Source organism: Cnephaeus nilssonii (assembly GCF_951640355.1).
Source record: "Cnephaeus nilssonii genome assembly, chromosome: 6".
Taxonomy (NCBI): Eukaryota; Metazoa; Chordata; class Mammalia; order Chiroptera; family Vespertilionidae; genus Cnephaeus; species Cnephaeus nilssonii.
In genome coordinates this window covers 53,327,712-53,339,189 of record NC_137077.1, presented here as the reverse complement: position 1 = coordinate 53,339,189, position 11,478 = coordinate 53,327,712, and the positions used below count along the sequence as shown (strand labels likewise).

At 54.4% G+C, this 11,478-nt stretch overlaps 2 protein-coding genes across 3 annotated transcripts; both read right to left on the bottom strand.

Moving 5' to 3' along the window:
* Positions 1-1,692: 1,692 nt before the first annotated feature.
* MYL6 (myosin light chain 6) lies at positions 1,693-4,865 on the bottom strand. 2 transcript variants are annotated; one of them, XM_079775378.1, is made up of 7 exons: positions 4,746-4,865; positions 4,452-4,479; positions 3,493-3,636; positions 3,096-3,269; positions 2,924-3,001; positions 2,588-2,632; positions 1,693-1,883 (listed from the first exon to the last, which is right to left on the bottom strand). In XM_079775378.1, the coding sequence occupies exons 1-6, from the start codon at positions 4,746-4,748 to the stop codon at positions 2,604-2,606; spliced, it is 456 nt and encodes a 151-aa protein (XP_079631504.1). In that variant the 5' UTR covers positions 4,749-4,865; the 3' UTR covers positions 1,693-1,883; positions 2,588-2,603. The 2 variants fall into 2 exon arrangements, with proteins under 2 accessions (XP_079631504.1, XP_079631503.1); XM_079775377.1 differs by lacking the exon at positions 2,588-2,632 and having other exon boundaries at positions 4,746-4,864.
* Positions 4,866-5,022: 157 nt separating this feature from the next.
* On the bottom strand, positions 5,023-9,451 carry MYL6B (myosin light chain 6B). Its single transcript, XM_079775374.1, has 8 exons — positions 9,206-9,451; positions 7,633-7,855; positions 6,881-6,908; positions 6,531-6,674; positions 6,129-6,302; positions 5,529-5,606; positions 5,342-5,379; positions 5,023-5,207 (listed from the first exon to the last, which is right to left on the bottom strand). Exons 1-7 carry the CDS (start codon positions 9,286-9,288, stop codon positions 5,351-5,353), a joined length of 759 nt encoding a protein of 252 aa, XP_079631500.1. The 5' UTR covers positions 9,289-9,451; the 3' UTR covers positions 5,023-5,207; positions 5,342-5,350.
* Between the last annotated feature and the right edge of the window lie 2,027 nt (positions 9,452-11,478).

Here is an 11,478-nt window from a genome sequence, read left to right as displayed (position 1 = left end):
AAAACGACTGCATTTTTTATGGATGAAAAAAATTAAGCCCTTTTAAAGGAAAGTGATTTTTTTTTTTAAGCTGCATTGGAGCTCCCTCCCCCATTAAAAAAAAATCCAACTTTTACATTTCTTGGAGGAGGGAGGTGACCATTTTAGGAAAGGATAATTAACATTCTGGAGAGAGCTCTGGGGATAAAATAGGGTGCAGAACCTGTCTCCTCCAGCCCCTCGGTAGTAACTAAGACAACTCAGAACCCCCTCAGCCACCCCACCCCGTTTATCCCTGCTAATCTCTCCTGCTGCTTCCTCAGTGTTGCTGTTTAGGCCACCCCAGCTCAGCCAATGACCTGTTTCCCTCTGAATGTCAGTTTTTGTGTTTAAGTCAGCGATGTAGTTGATGTCCGCGTACGTGTATTTGGTGGGGAAACCTGTTTTTGGAGATTCCTGTGTAGACACAGAGGAAGAGGGCATTCGGGACTCCTCTTCCTCCCTGGGCTTTCTCAGTGGGCTCCTAGGAGACCTGGAGAAGGAAGGCAGCTAGAAGATGGAAAGTTTTAAAAACCTGAAATTTTCATAAAGCACTTAAGCACCTCTTCCTATGACTCAGTGGATCATCCCCATAACCTCTTCCCTCCTCTACCAAGACCATCAGAACCTTGACTGGTAACTAGGGTTTCCCTGGGATTTGGAGACAGTGGGGTAGGGGTGCCCAACCTAGGTTAGTGCTGACCCCCAGCTTGCAGCTCAGCTCAGCTCCCCAGATTCCAGTGCCTCACATACCAGCTCTCCCCTCTGCGTCCTCTGTGTGCAGGCAGATGTGACCCCAGGCTCCCCACCAGGCCCTAGTCCCGCCCACCAGGCCCTTTGTTCCTCACGTTCCCATGTTTCTTCTCCTCTGCGTCTTGGCACCTTCCTTCTGTTCAAAAGTTTTCTGTAAATTTTCTCTTTTTTTCCTTCTTTTTCTTTTTTATAAATTAATTTGCTTTCAGTTTTATCTTGTGGATGCCTTCTGTGTTCTCTGACCTGTGGCTGTCAGGTAGTGGGGTCGGGCTGGGGCATCATGCTGTTCTTCCCTGGGGCCTTCGTTCACTTAGGCCAGAGAGGCACTGGGCCTCTCTCCCGCGGCCAAAGGCAGCTCAGCTGTCAGGGCTGCGCACTGATGCAGGAGCCGGGCAGAGGCTCTCACCTGCCCCCAAAATAGCTGTTTAAGGCTTGGAAGGACATCCTCAACCAGGAGATCTTGTTTATTTACCTTTCAGAAGTAGTGGTTTCATTTCTTCCCTTATTAGGCAGGGAGAAGGCAGTCACCTCCCCTCCTTCTGTTGCTTTTGGCCCCTAGCCCTGCTGAGTGACAGGCTCTGGCAGTGCCAATGTGGCCTGGCTTTAGCTCCAATAAGCAGTCTCCAGGTTTCCCCCACCAAAGGTCTGCAGTGCTTGGGAGGGTCAGCGTTGGATTTAAGGAGCTAGAGTGCTAGGCGAGGACTCAGTCTGATGTGGGCTGGAACAAGGCTGGCCAGCCTTGGTCCTGGAGATTTATGTCTTTCCTCATCCCCCAAGGGGTGGCCTTTGTAGCAGCAATGAATGTGGCCAGCATTTCTTCAGTGAGGCACGGGGCTCCTACAGGCCCTTCCCCAGCCCCTGGTCACTGATCCTGGACTCTCTCTCCCCTTCACCCTGCTCAGGAAGTAAAACAGAACCGCATTTAGGGCACAGAAAACGAGTTTATTTGGTGAATGCTGAGGCAAACATCATCCAAGAGATACAAGCTGGGAAAAGTGCTGTGACAGAACTTAGGAAGCCTTCGGGGCTAATACAGTCTCACACAGGGGAAGGCACAAGGCTCTGGGCACACTGGGAATGTCTTCAGCCATTCAGCACCATTCGGACGAGCTCTGTGGAAAGGAGAGAGTATAAACCAGGGGCAGGGCCCAGGGGAGGGGACCACCGGGGACCAGGAGACCATTAAGACCACGAAGGTGGCATATAAGAAGGGCCGTGCCTGCAGCAACCAACCTTGGGGTCAGTTTGCAGAGGAGTCACCTTGAGTCTGACCAGTTCTCTAGGCCCCCAGCTCCCCTCCCACCAGCTGTTAGTTCCCACCCCACCCTGAGCAGCAAGAACACAGCAGAGGCAGAAAAGTTCTTAACTACACCTAAAGCTACTGTCAGCCACTGGCAGGAGGAGAAGACAGAGTTTTGGGTTAGGGTACCTCCAAGCTGCCCAGCCGAAGGAAGGGGAAGAACTGTTCAGCTACAGCAGAACAATGGGGCAGGCAACCCACCCCCCTGTGCCAACCACCGCTGCTCCAGGGCCAAAGGATCACCCTAAAGCAAGACGGGTCAGGTGTCAGGGTTCCCAGGCACCAGCACCCAAGGCCCTAGAAGTAAAACTTCAGGGCCCATTCTAGGAGAGGAGGTACCACACCCCCAGGCTGTCTTCCTCTTTGAGGACCCCTCCCTTCCCCAGTCAGCTCCATGCAGAAACATGCCAGAAGTCAGATGGTAGTAGGGGTAGGGCAGGGGCCATAGAGCAAAGGTGGGGGAAGAAAAACACTGGGGGGATCAACTAGAGAAGGGGAGGCTGGGAGGAGCCGTACCCGCCCCACGGGCCCGTCACCCCGACAGGATATGCCTCACAAATGCTGCAGGAAGGAAGAGACATTAATGGTGAAGACAAGACACACACATGGGGTGAGGGGGTCAGGCAGTGGGGACATAGACATTCCATTTATTTTACTTCCCATTCCTTCCCCACCCTTCACACCACATTGCCCCTTCCTTTCCTGTCATACGCCCCTGGCCTCCCGCTCCTGGGCTGGGCAGGGCCCTGCCTCTTGCCTGGCACTTTTTGGAGCCCAAGTCCAGGGACAGGGAAAGCCCCAAACTGTACTTGACCTGCCCCATATGGCTGCTTCCTCCCATTTGTCCCTCACCTTCATAGTTGATACAACCATTGCTGTCCTCGTGCCCTGCCACCAGCATCTCTACTTCTTCCTCTGTCATCTTCTCCCCTGCAGAGGGAAAGAGAGCATTGTGGGAACTGCGTGACAGGTGAAGAGTCTGTCAGGTGGCACCTCAGCTCAAGGAGAAAGGGTAGAGCCTCACCCAGTGTGACGAGAACATGCCGGATCTCGGCACCCATGACAGTGCCGTTCCCCTCCTTGTCAAACACCCTAAGGCCTTCGACATAGTCCTCATAGGTGCCCTGGTCCTTGTTCTTGGCCACAGTCTGCAGCATGGGCAGGAAGTGCTCAAAGTCCAGCACCTTCACGTTCATCTCTGCCGTAAAGGAGGCAGAAGGAAAGTCACACACGTTCTCAGAACCGAGGGGGTCACGGGGTCACCACCAAACAGACTGCTCCCACTCAAAGCAGCAGAAACCCATGGGATTTGCTAGTTGAGATAAGACCTGCTTGAGTTTGGGGCCTACAAAGACAGGAGGCGCTCAGCCGCAGAACTGGGCCCACCACCACACGGAGGAGTTGTTCTCGAGGACCCTCACCATCACTCTTGGGGTTCCCCAGGACTTTGAGCACCTCGGCGTTGGTGGGGTTCTGGCCCAGGGCCCGCATCACGTCCCCACACTGGCTGTACAGGATCTTGCCATCCCCTGTTCGGTCAAACAGCTGGAAGGCCTCCTTGAACTCTGAGGATTCAGATAAACATCAGCACTGGGCATATGGGGGTTAAACCAAGCCCTCTTGGTGTCCACTGCCCATTCAACTTTAATCATGCTAAGGAAACCGGATACTTATCCCACTGTACACCCAAGTCCGCTAAGAGGGACGGACCCAGTGTCCGTTACTCCCAACTCAGGTATCCCACGTGAAGACAGCCTGAAGACAGCCTTGCTCCCCCTAGGCAGAGTAGTCACACCCATTTACACACCCTCGGCCGGCGGGCCGGCCCGGCCCCCTCGGCGCTGGGCAGGAATGTGCCGCCGCCCTGTCTGGGTCCGGCCCTTATAAGGAAGTGGGAGCAGCGGCCTGGGCTGGGGTCATCCCGGCCTGCCACCGCCCACCTTGCCGTTCAGCGAAAGTACCCTCAGCAAACTCCCTTGTCCCCATTTTTACAAAATAGCAGGTCACTGGTTTTTAGTCCTCACAACTCCAAGCGGGGGAGGGGGAGAATTGTCACGGGAGAGAAGAGGCAGAAGAAGCTGATTAAGGGTCGGAGGCGCACAGGCAGCTTCAGACACCCTCCCAGCCCCCCACCCAGCAGGCAGTAGGCGACCAAGTTGTTTCACATGCCCACACCACCTAAAACTCACCCAGTGCTTGGGGCTCAGATCTGGAGTGGAAGGAGAGGGAGGAAGAAAGGGTGAGAACAGAAAATGGAGGCTCCAGAGGAGGGAGCGGAAATCCAGGAGGTAGCCCTGGAGGCGCTGAAGAGGTGACAGGTTGGGGTCAGGTGCTAGAGGTGTCTGCCTTAGCGTGACCTCGGGAGGGGTCAGTTACCTACCTGCGGTCTGGTCCTCGGTGAAGTCACACTGCTCAGAGAAGAGGGGAGCGGTCAACAGCTGGACTCCATACCCCAGCTTCCAGCCCAGTCCCACACACAACCACAAACTGGTCCCGCGCCGGGGACTCGTTCGCTTCCCAGCAGGACAAGACCCCAGACTTTCCAACCCTGCCTCCAATCTTCCAGGCCCTCGGGTTCCCTTTGCCCCCCACCTCTGCCGCCTCCGCGCCCCCTACCCCCAACTTCCCGCCTCTCGCCCCAAGCCCCGCTCATCCTCCCAGGCCCGGGCCCCACCATCTTGGCTGCCGAGCTCTGCGGGACCTGCTCCTGCAGTAATGGCTCCGGCTCCCGGCCCAGCCCTAGTCTTCGAACGCCCCGATGACGTCACCCTCAGCGGGCCCAGCCAATAGGATTCCTGGCCAGGGCTTATGCAGATGAGCTGCTACATTAGTAATGAGATGGGCGGGGCCCGCCGCCGCTCCTTTCTCCGGAGCCCTACCTGGGACCCAGAAACCGCGCCGGAGGTGGGCGTGGGGAGAGCGCAGGAATCTGCTCTTTGGAGCAGCGGGAAGATAGAGGATAACGGATGGGGGAGAGGAGAGCCCTCGCTTCCCTCCCTCCCACCCCACGTCGGAAGAAAGCGGCAGTCGGAGGCGAAGGGAGGAACCGTCTCTTTATTTTGAAACAATAGGTGGCCTCCTAGTGGTAGGAACATGCTTCCGCCTGCGGGAGGACCAGTGTCCGACCCCACGGCATCTGTGGAAAAACATGAAAAGTTGCCAAACCCCAGCACTCATACGTAGAACAGGAAAACGCACTTCCCAGCTTTTGCACCCAGGCGGAGGGACCGGGAGGAGACCAGTCTCTGCAGGCGAGTAGGAGGGCCCTACCTGGAGAGCTCACACGCTGAGGATGTGCTTCAGGAAGGCTGCAGAGGAAGCAGGAGGGGCTTCAGAAGCAGGCCGTGGGGCAGTCGTCTGACCTCAGATAATGCAGGCCCCAGGGTGCCCACACCGCAAACCGGGGGCCTCCTGCCGCCCCTCCTCCCCTGTCCCTTCGGCTCCTCTGCCCCCTCACCTTCATAGTTGATGCAGCCATTGCTGTCCTCATGTCCTGCTAGAACTGTCTCCACCTCCTCTTCAGTCATCTTCTCTCCTGAGCCCCAGACACAACGTTTTAGCCGCTGTCCTCCCTCCCTGACCAACCAGGCCACCCTATTCTGTGTTGTACCTCCCCTCCTCCCACCCTGGAGATTTGCCCGTAGCAAGAGAACGCCAAAAGAATCCTCTCCTTATGTAATGGTAATGCCGTGGATGTGTTTCTGCATCTTGCTTTCCATTTCACCTGCATTAGCACCAGGCGGAAGCTTTGACAATGAAATTAAGTTCCAGAGAGTTAGAGAGAGTACCAGATCACAGAGCACCAGCATCTCTTCCAAAAGGGAATCGCAAATCTCCCACCTCTTCCCTTCCCCTGCCCTTTGGGAGGCAGCTGTGCCCCTTCTCACTTGAGCCTCTGCAGGAAGCAGCCCTTCGGGTTCTGCCCCCAGGGCTCTGACCTTCTGTCTCCTGCCCATGACCTACAGGGCAGTAATCCCTCCCTGGCTCCTCCTCCTCGGCAACCTCCTTCTTGGTCCACTCTCTTCTCTCCATCCCACAGCTCTGGTCTGAGCCTCACCCAGGGTGGTGAGGACATGTCTGAGCTCCGCTCCCATGACTTTGCCGTTCCCTTCTTTGTCAAACACCCGCAGCCCCTCCAGGTAGTCTTCATATGTGCCTTGGTCTCGGTTCTTGGACACGGCCTGGAGCATGGGCAGGAAAGTCTCGAAGTCCACACGCCGGGACTTCAGCTCTGAAGGTTGAGAGGTGAGGGAGAGGTCACTGTGGTGTCCCCTAGGACCCAGCTCCCACCCCAACCATGAAGGCTTTGATCCTGTTCAACATTCAGGATGTTTTTCTGGCCCTGGGTTGACAGCTTTTGAAGTCATGAGACCCACCTCGGCATCTTTTGTCACCTTACCAACATTCCTCTGTTCCATCACCAAACTGAAAACCCCCACTGTTCCAGTGGTCCCCTCACCATCACTCTTGGGGTTCCCCAGAATCTTGAGGACCTCGGCGTTGGTAGGGTTCTGGCCTAGGGCCCTCATCAAGTCTCCACACTGGCTGTACAGGATCTTGCCATCCCCAACTCGGTCAAACAACTCAAAGGCCTCCTTGAACTCTGAAGTATAAAGAGATATCAGTGTTGACCAGGGGTCCCATCACCCCCAGACAGAGAGGACGTTCAGAAACGATGTGTTAGAGCTGGGCAGCACAGGGGACGAGTGTGGGAGGTTTCAAGGTCAGGACGGGGATAGGTAATAGAAAGAGAATCTGACCAGGGGCTTGGGTCTAGACAGTGGGCTCAGGGGACCAACTTCTCCTCACCCTCCAGCTGGTCCTTGTTAAACTGGATCTGTGGAAGAAAAGAGCAGGTGAGGAGGGATCACGGGGCTCATTCAATTCCTCTGTAGCACTCCTCCCAACCAACTGCCAGCTACTTCTGGGGAGGGGCTCAAAGGGACCAGGCGGAGAGCCCAGCCACCTCAGACCCATTCCCAGATCTGGACTTTGGGAGAATCCCAAGCGGAGGAATTATCCGGGGGGAGGGTTTCCTAGGAACAGGGTTAATCCCATGCCACCTGTTCCCCTCCCTCCACGGCCCTGAGCCCTGCATCCCTCACATAACTGGGGGCTGAACAAAAGCTAAATTTACTCCTGGCCCCCAGCTGTGATTGTCTAACAAGTCTGTCCTCTTTAGCCTTCCCTGCTGGGGTTCAGAGATGTGGCCTTTAGAGCTGAACCGTCAGCTAAACGCAGGCAGTGGCTCCCTCCCTTCACCTTGAAACTGTCCTGGGAACCCAGATGTTCCCCATCTCACAGTCCCTGTCTCCAGCAGGGGAGTCAGTGTGTATGTACGTGTGTACGTACACACGTGTGTTACAGGTTAATGGGGAGAACAACAAAGATACCAGCAGAGTCATAAGCCTGGATGCTTCCAAATGATGGGCCAAGAGGAACCCCCAATATCATTTCAGTGCTCACTGACTCCTCCCTTCTAGACACCTCCTAATTCCCTAGGCTGTATTCCACCCTTGTACCACCCCCTCCAAATTCTTTCTTCACTTTCCGGCACTCACCACCACTTTGGAGAGGTCCATGGGGGGCTCCCAGGTTTTCTCAGGGCCTGAAGGGACAGCTGCCGCTTGCTCAGCCTTGGACTTGGCTGGAGGAGCCCCTGCTGCTGGCTTGGTAGCAGTCTTGGAGAGAGGGGGTCCCGCTGGTTTCTTCACAGGAACATCCTTCTTGGGAGGCATGATGTCCGGTGGCCAAAGGACAGTGTGCCGATGGGGGCACCCATCTCTGTTTAAATAGCCAGGGAGTCTGGGATGTTAAGGGGCGGGAGCAGAGGCAGGGAGCCAGTTGGCGGTGGGGAGGGTGAAACAGAGGAGAGATATGCCGGCCTGCTCTCACTCCCCTGGCCTCCTGTGGTTCAGGACTCCTGCCCCAAGGTCTTCTCCCTTCTGTCTAACCCTGCCCCAAAGGCTGGCCAGAACAATGGCCCCTTCAGGGGCCACGGAAAATAAAAGAAAAAACAGAGACTGCCCAGAATGGGGGAATTAACCTCTCAGGGAGGGCAGGATGCTTGCTAGTGACACGGAGGTAGGGGTGAAGCAGAGAAGGGAATCCAGCAATTCCAGGCCCTCAGCCCCTTGACTCAGAGTAGCCTCTTTTTCTAGCAGCTTTAGACTCTTGAAAGATGAGGCAGAAGGGTGGGGGAGCTTGTGAACTGAAATAGTTAAAGTGGAGTCTGGGGGCAGTGAAAAGGTGAAAAAAAACAAGATCCTCACCACTCCCCTCTGACCATGGATGAGGAGGTGGGGTTAGTTGACCCCGTGCAGCCTAGTAATCCCCAATACTTGTAATTACTGTCCTCCTCCCTCCCAGCCCAGAACTGGAGCTGAGCACAGTATAGAGAAAGGATAGTAATAGAAAACTGAGTGTGACCCGCACCCACTGGCTCCGGTGCCATGTAGTTTTAGGGGTGGGGGTGGGGCAACGACCAGTTTAACACCCACCACCCACACTCCCAAGGAAGAAACCCTTTCCTCAAACCCTCAGCCATTCAAGTCAGACAAAGGTAGAGAGCCTGCCGAATCTGCAGGGATTCCACGGTGGCACCCTGAGGGGAAGGGCAGGCTCTGACAGACAAAGGGCCCAAATTCTAAAATCTCTAATCCAAAAGGATGTGGGGGGTCCTGTGGGCTCCAAGAGTACACGCCCCTCTCTCGCCCCCCAACCAGAGGGATAACAAAAACCTTGGTTCAGGTGCCCGATTACAAGCCTTGCTGGGGGCACAGGAGAAGGGTCCAAGCCAGCGGCCGTAGGGAGAGGGGAGGGGTTGCTGGCTACTTTTGTTCTGGGGAGAAAGGGGTGGATTTAGGTAGCATTCTGAGGAAGACAGTAGTGATTCCATTTAGGCCCGGTGGTTCAGAGAATAGCTGCTGTCTTCCACTCGCAAAAAACCAACAACAACAACAAAAACAACCAAAAAAAAAAAAAACCACCCCAAAACGTCTGAAACTCATTACTGCAAATTGTCCCATTTCAGGAAAATCAGCATCATTTCCCTGGAATACATTACACACAAACACACACACAAACACGACTTAAGGAAAGGGGAGAGTCCTTTCCCAGCTTTACAAAACTCACCCTGCAGGATCCAGGTGAGGGACGGAGGCGGGGCGCAGGGTGGCCGCGGACCCTGAGGGGTTAACTCCGCGGCCCCGGAGCATGCCGGGAGTTGTAGTCCGCGCGCGCCCGCGGGCTCTCGGAACCGCTGTTCTCCAGCTCGAAAAGGACGCTGGGGTGGTGACTTCCGGCCGGTGGCTGCGGTTAGTGACTCGAGTTCTTTCAGGCGAGTTTTCTGTCCCGGAACTGAAAGGCCGTGAGCCATTTACAGTCCTCACCCCTGACCCTAAAACCGTGCGGGGGCCCCTCAGGATGAGTCCCTTGCTTAGCCCAGCGTTCCGTGTGGTGTGGGCGGGGTGTTCTGCAGCAGCAGGCCGGGGGAGGTGAGCTTGGAGGAAGACTTACAGCCCTGGCGAGAGTGGTGCGGTCTCTCCAGCTTCCGCTTACCATTTAGTAGCGTGAACAGACCCCATTGAGTTGCTATCTGACTTGGACCACTAATCCCAAAGTGCTTATTTTTATTTTTTTTTAGAGAGAGTGGAAAGAAAGGGGAGAGACAGAGAAGCATCAATGATGAGAGAGAATCAGTGATCAGCTGCCTCCTGCACACCCCCTACCGGGGAGGGAGCCCGCAACCCAGGCATGTGCCCCTGACCGCAATGGAACCCGAGACCCTTCAGTCCGCAGGCTGACGCTCTATCCACTGAGCCAAACCGGCCAGGGCAAAATGCTTCTCTTTTTTTTTTTTTTGAAATGAGATGGTAGTTGGAAGTAAATGGTAAGATTTGGAATGAAGCCTGCCCCATCTCACCCAGTCGAAGTTTCTTCGTACTGCGGCCGCACATGCTCCAGCCACCCCGTACTGACCTCACGGGTCTCCTTGGAACTGAGGTCTGACTCTGACCCCTCCGCCCAGTGATGGACAGCTCATTCCCCCAGACAAGTACCAAGGTCTCCTCTGTGTTGGACGGGAACCAGCCCGGCCGAGCCCACCTTCCCGCAATGGATCAGTGAATTCCCTGGCAAGCATCTCCTGCTGGAGCCCGGGGCGGCCTGGTCATGCGAGTCAGCGGATGGAGGGCAGGAGAGCTGAGGCCTAAGTTAACGTTCTGGGTAGTAAATGGTGTCTGTTAGTTGGAGGAAGCTTCTCAGAAGATTAGTAATGGGTTGTATAACAGAAATAAGGATGAGGAGGAGTTAGCAACCATTCCTGGAGGCCTCTACAAAGCAGGCACTGCATGAGGGGCCAGGTTATCTCAGAGAGGCGCCATAGGGGGTGCTAAAGAGTATGGGCTCAGCCCAGCCGGTGTGGCTCAGTGGTTGAGCACCACCCTATGAACTGTTTGATTCCTGGTCAGGGCACATACCCCGGTTGCAGCCTTGCAGGCTCCATCCCCAGTGGGGGGCATGCAGTCGGCAGCAGATTAATGATTCTCTCGAATAATTGATGTTACTGTTTCTCTCTCCCTCTCCCGTCCTCTCTGAAATCAATAATAAAAAAAAAATAGCATGGGCTCAGACCAGCCTGCTTAGATTTGAATCCAGGTTCTGTCAGGTATTTACTGGCAACAGTCTAGCAAGTTTTGTTCTCTCTGTGCCTCAGTTCCCCCATCTGTGAAATCAGGATAAATCTACCTTATAGGGTGGTGGGGAGGATTAAGGGTGCTAATATTTGTAAAACAGAATGGGCTTGGCACAGAGTAAGTAGTATATAAATGTTTGTTAAGTAGATTTCCTTTAATCTTCCCAACATAAGAGCTAGCTGGTATTTTCTCCATTTACATCCATAGAGGCCACTAGTCGTGCAGAGATGGATAGTAAGAAGGAATACATTTCTCATAAGTGTTTGATGATGAGATTGTTTGGGGAAGGGCCACATCACGAGCGCCTTTTTGGGTCTTTCATCACTTCCACAGAAGTTATTTCGTGTATATGGTTTGTCTGATTTTCTTTTCTCCTCTTCCTTTCCTCACCTATAGCCCTCTTTGGGCACTTTGCCAAGAAGAGGTCATGGCATCATCTGACTTTCTAGCATTTTTGTCTTTTTTGTAGAGAAGTAGTGCAAAAGGAAGAGATGAAGACACTTGGCAAATAAGGTTGGAGGACTAGCCTTCTTTCTGTACTGTCAGTCTTGTGCAAACGGAACTGAGTATGGCCTTAACTGGCAGAGCTGGTTTATATGCACTGAGTGGCCAGATTATTATGATCTCGGAACGCATAATAATCTGGCCACTATATATGTATATATATATGTGTGTATACACACACACACACACACACACACACACACACAC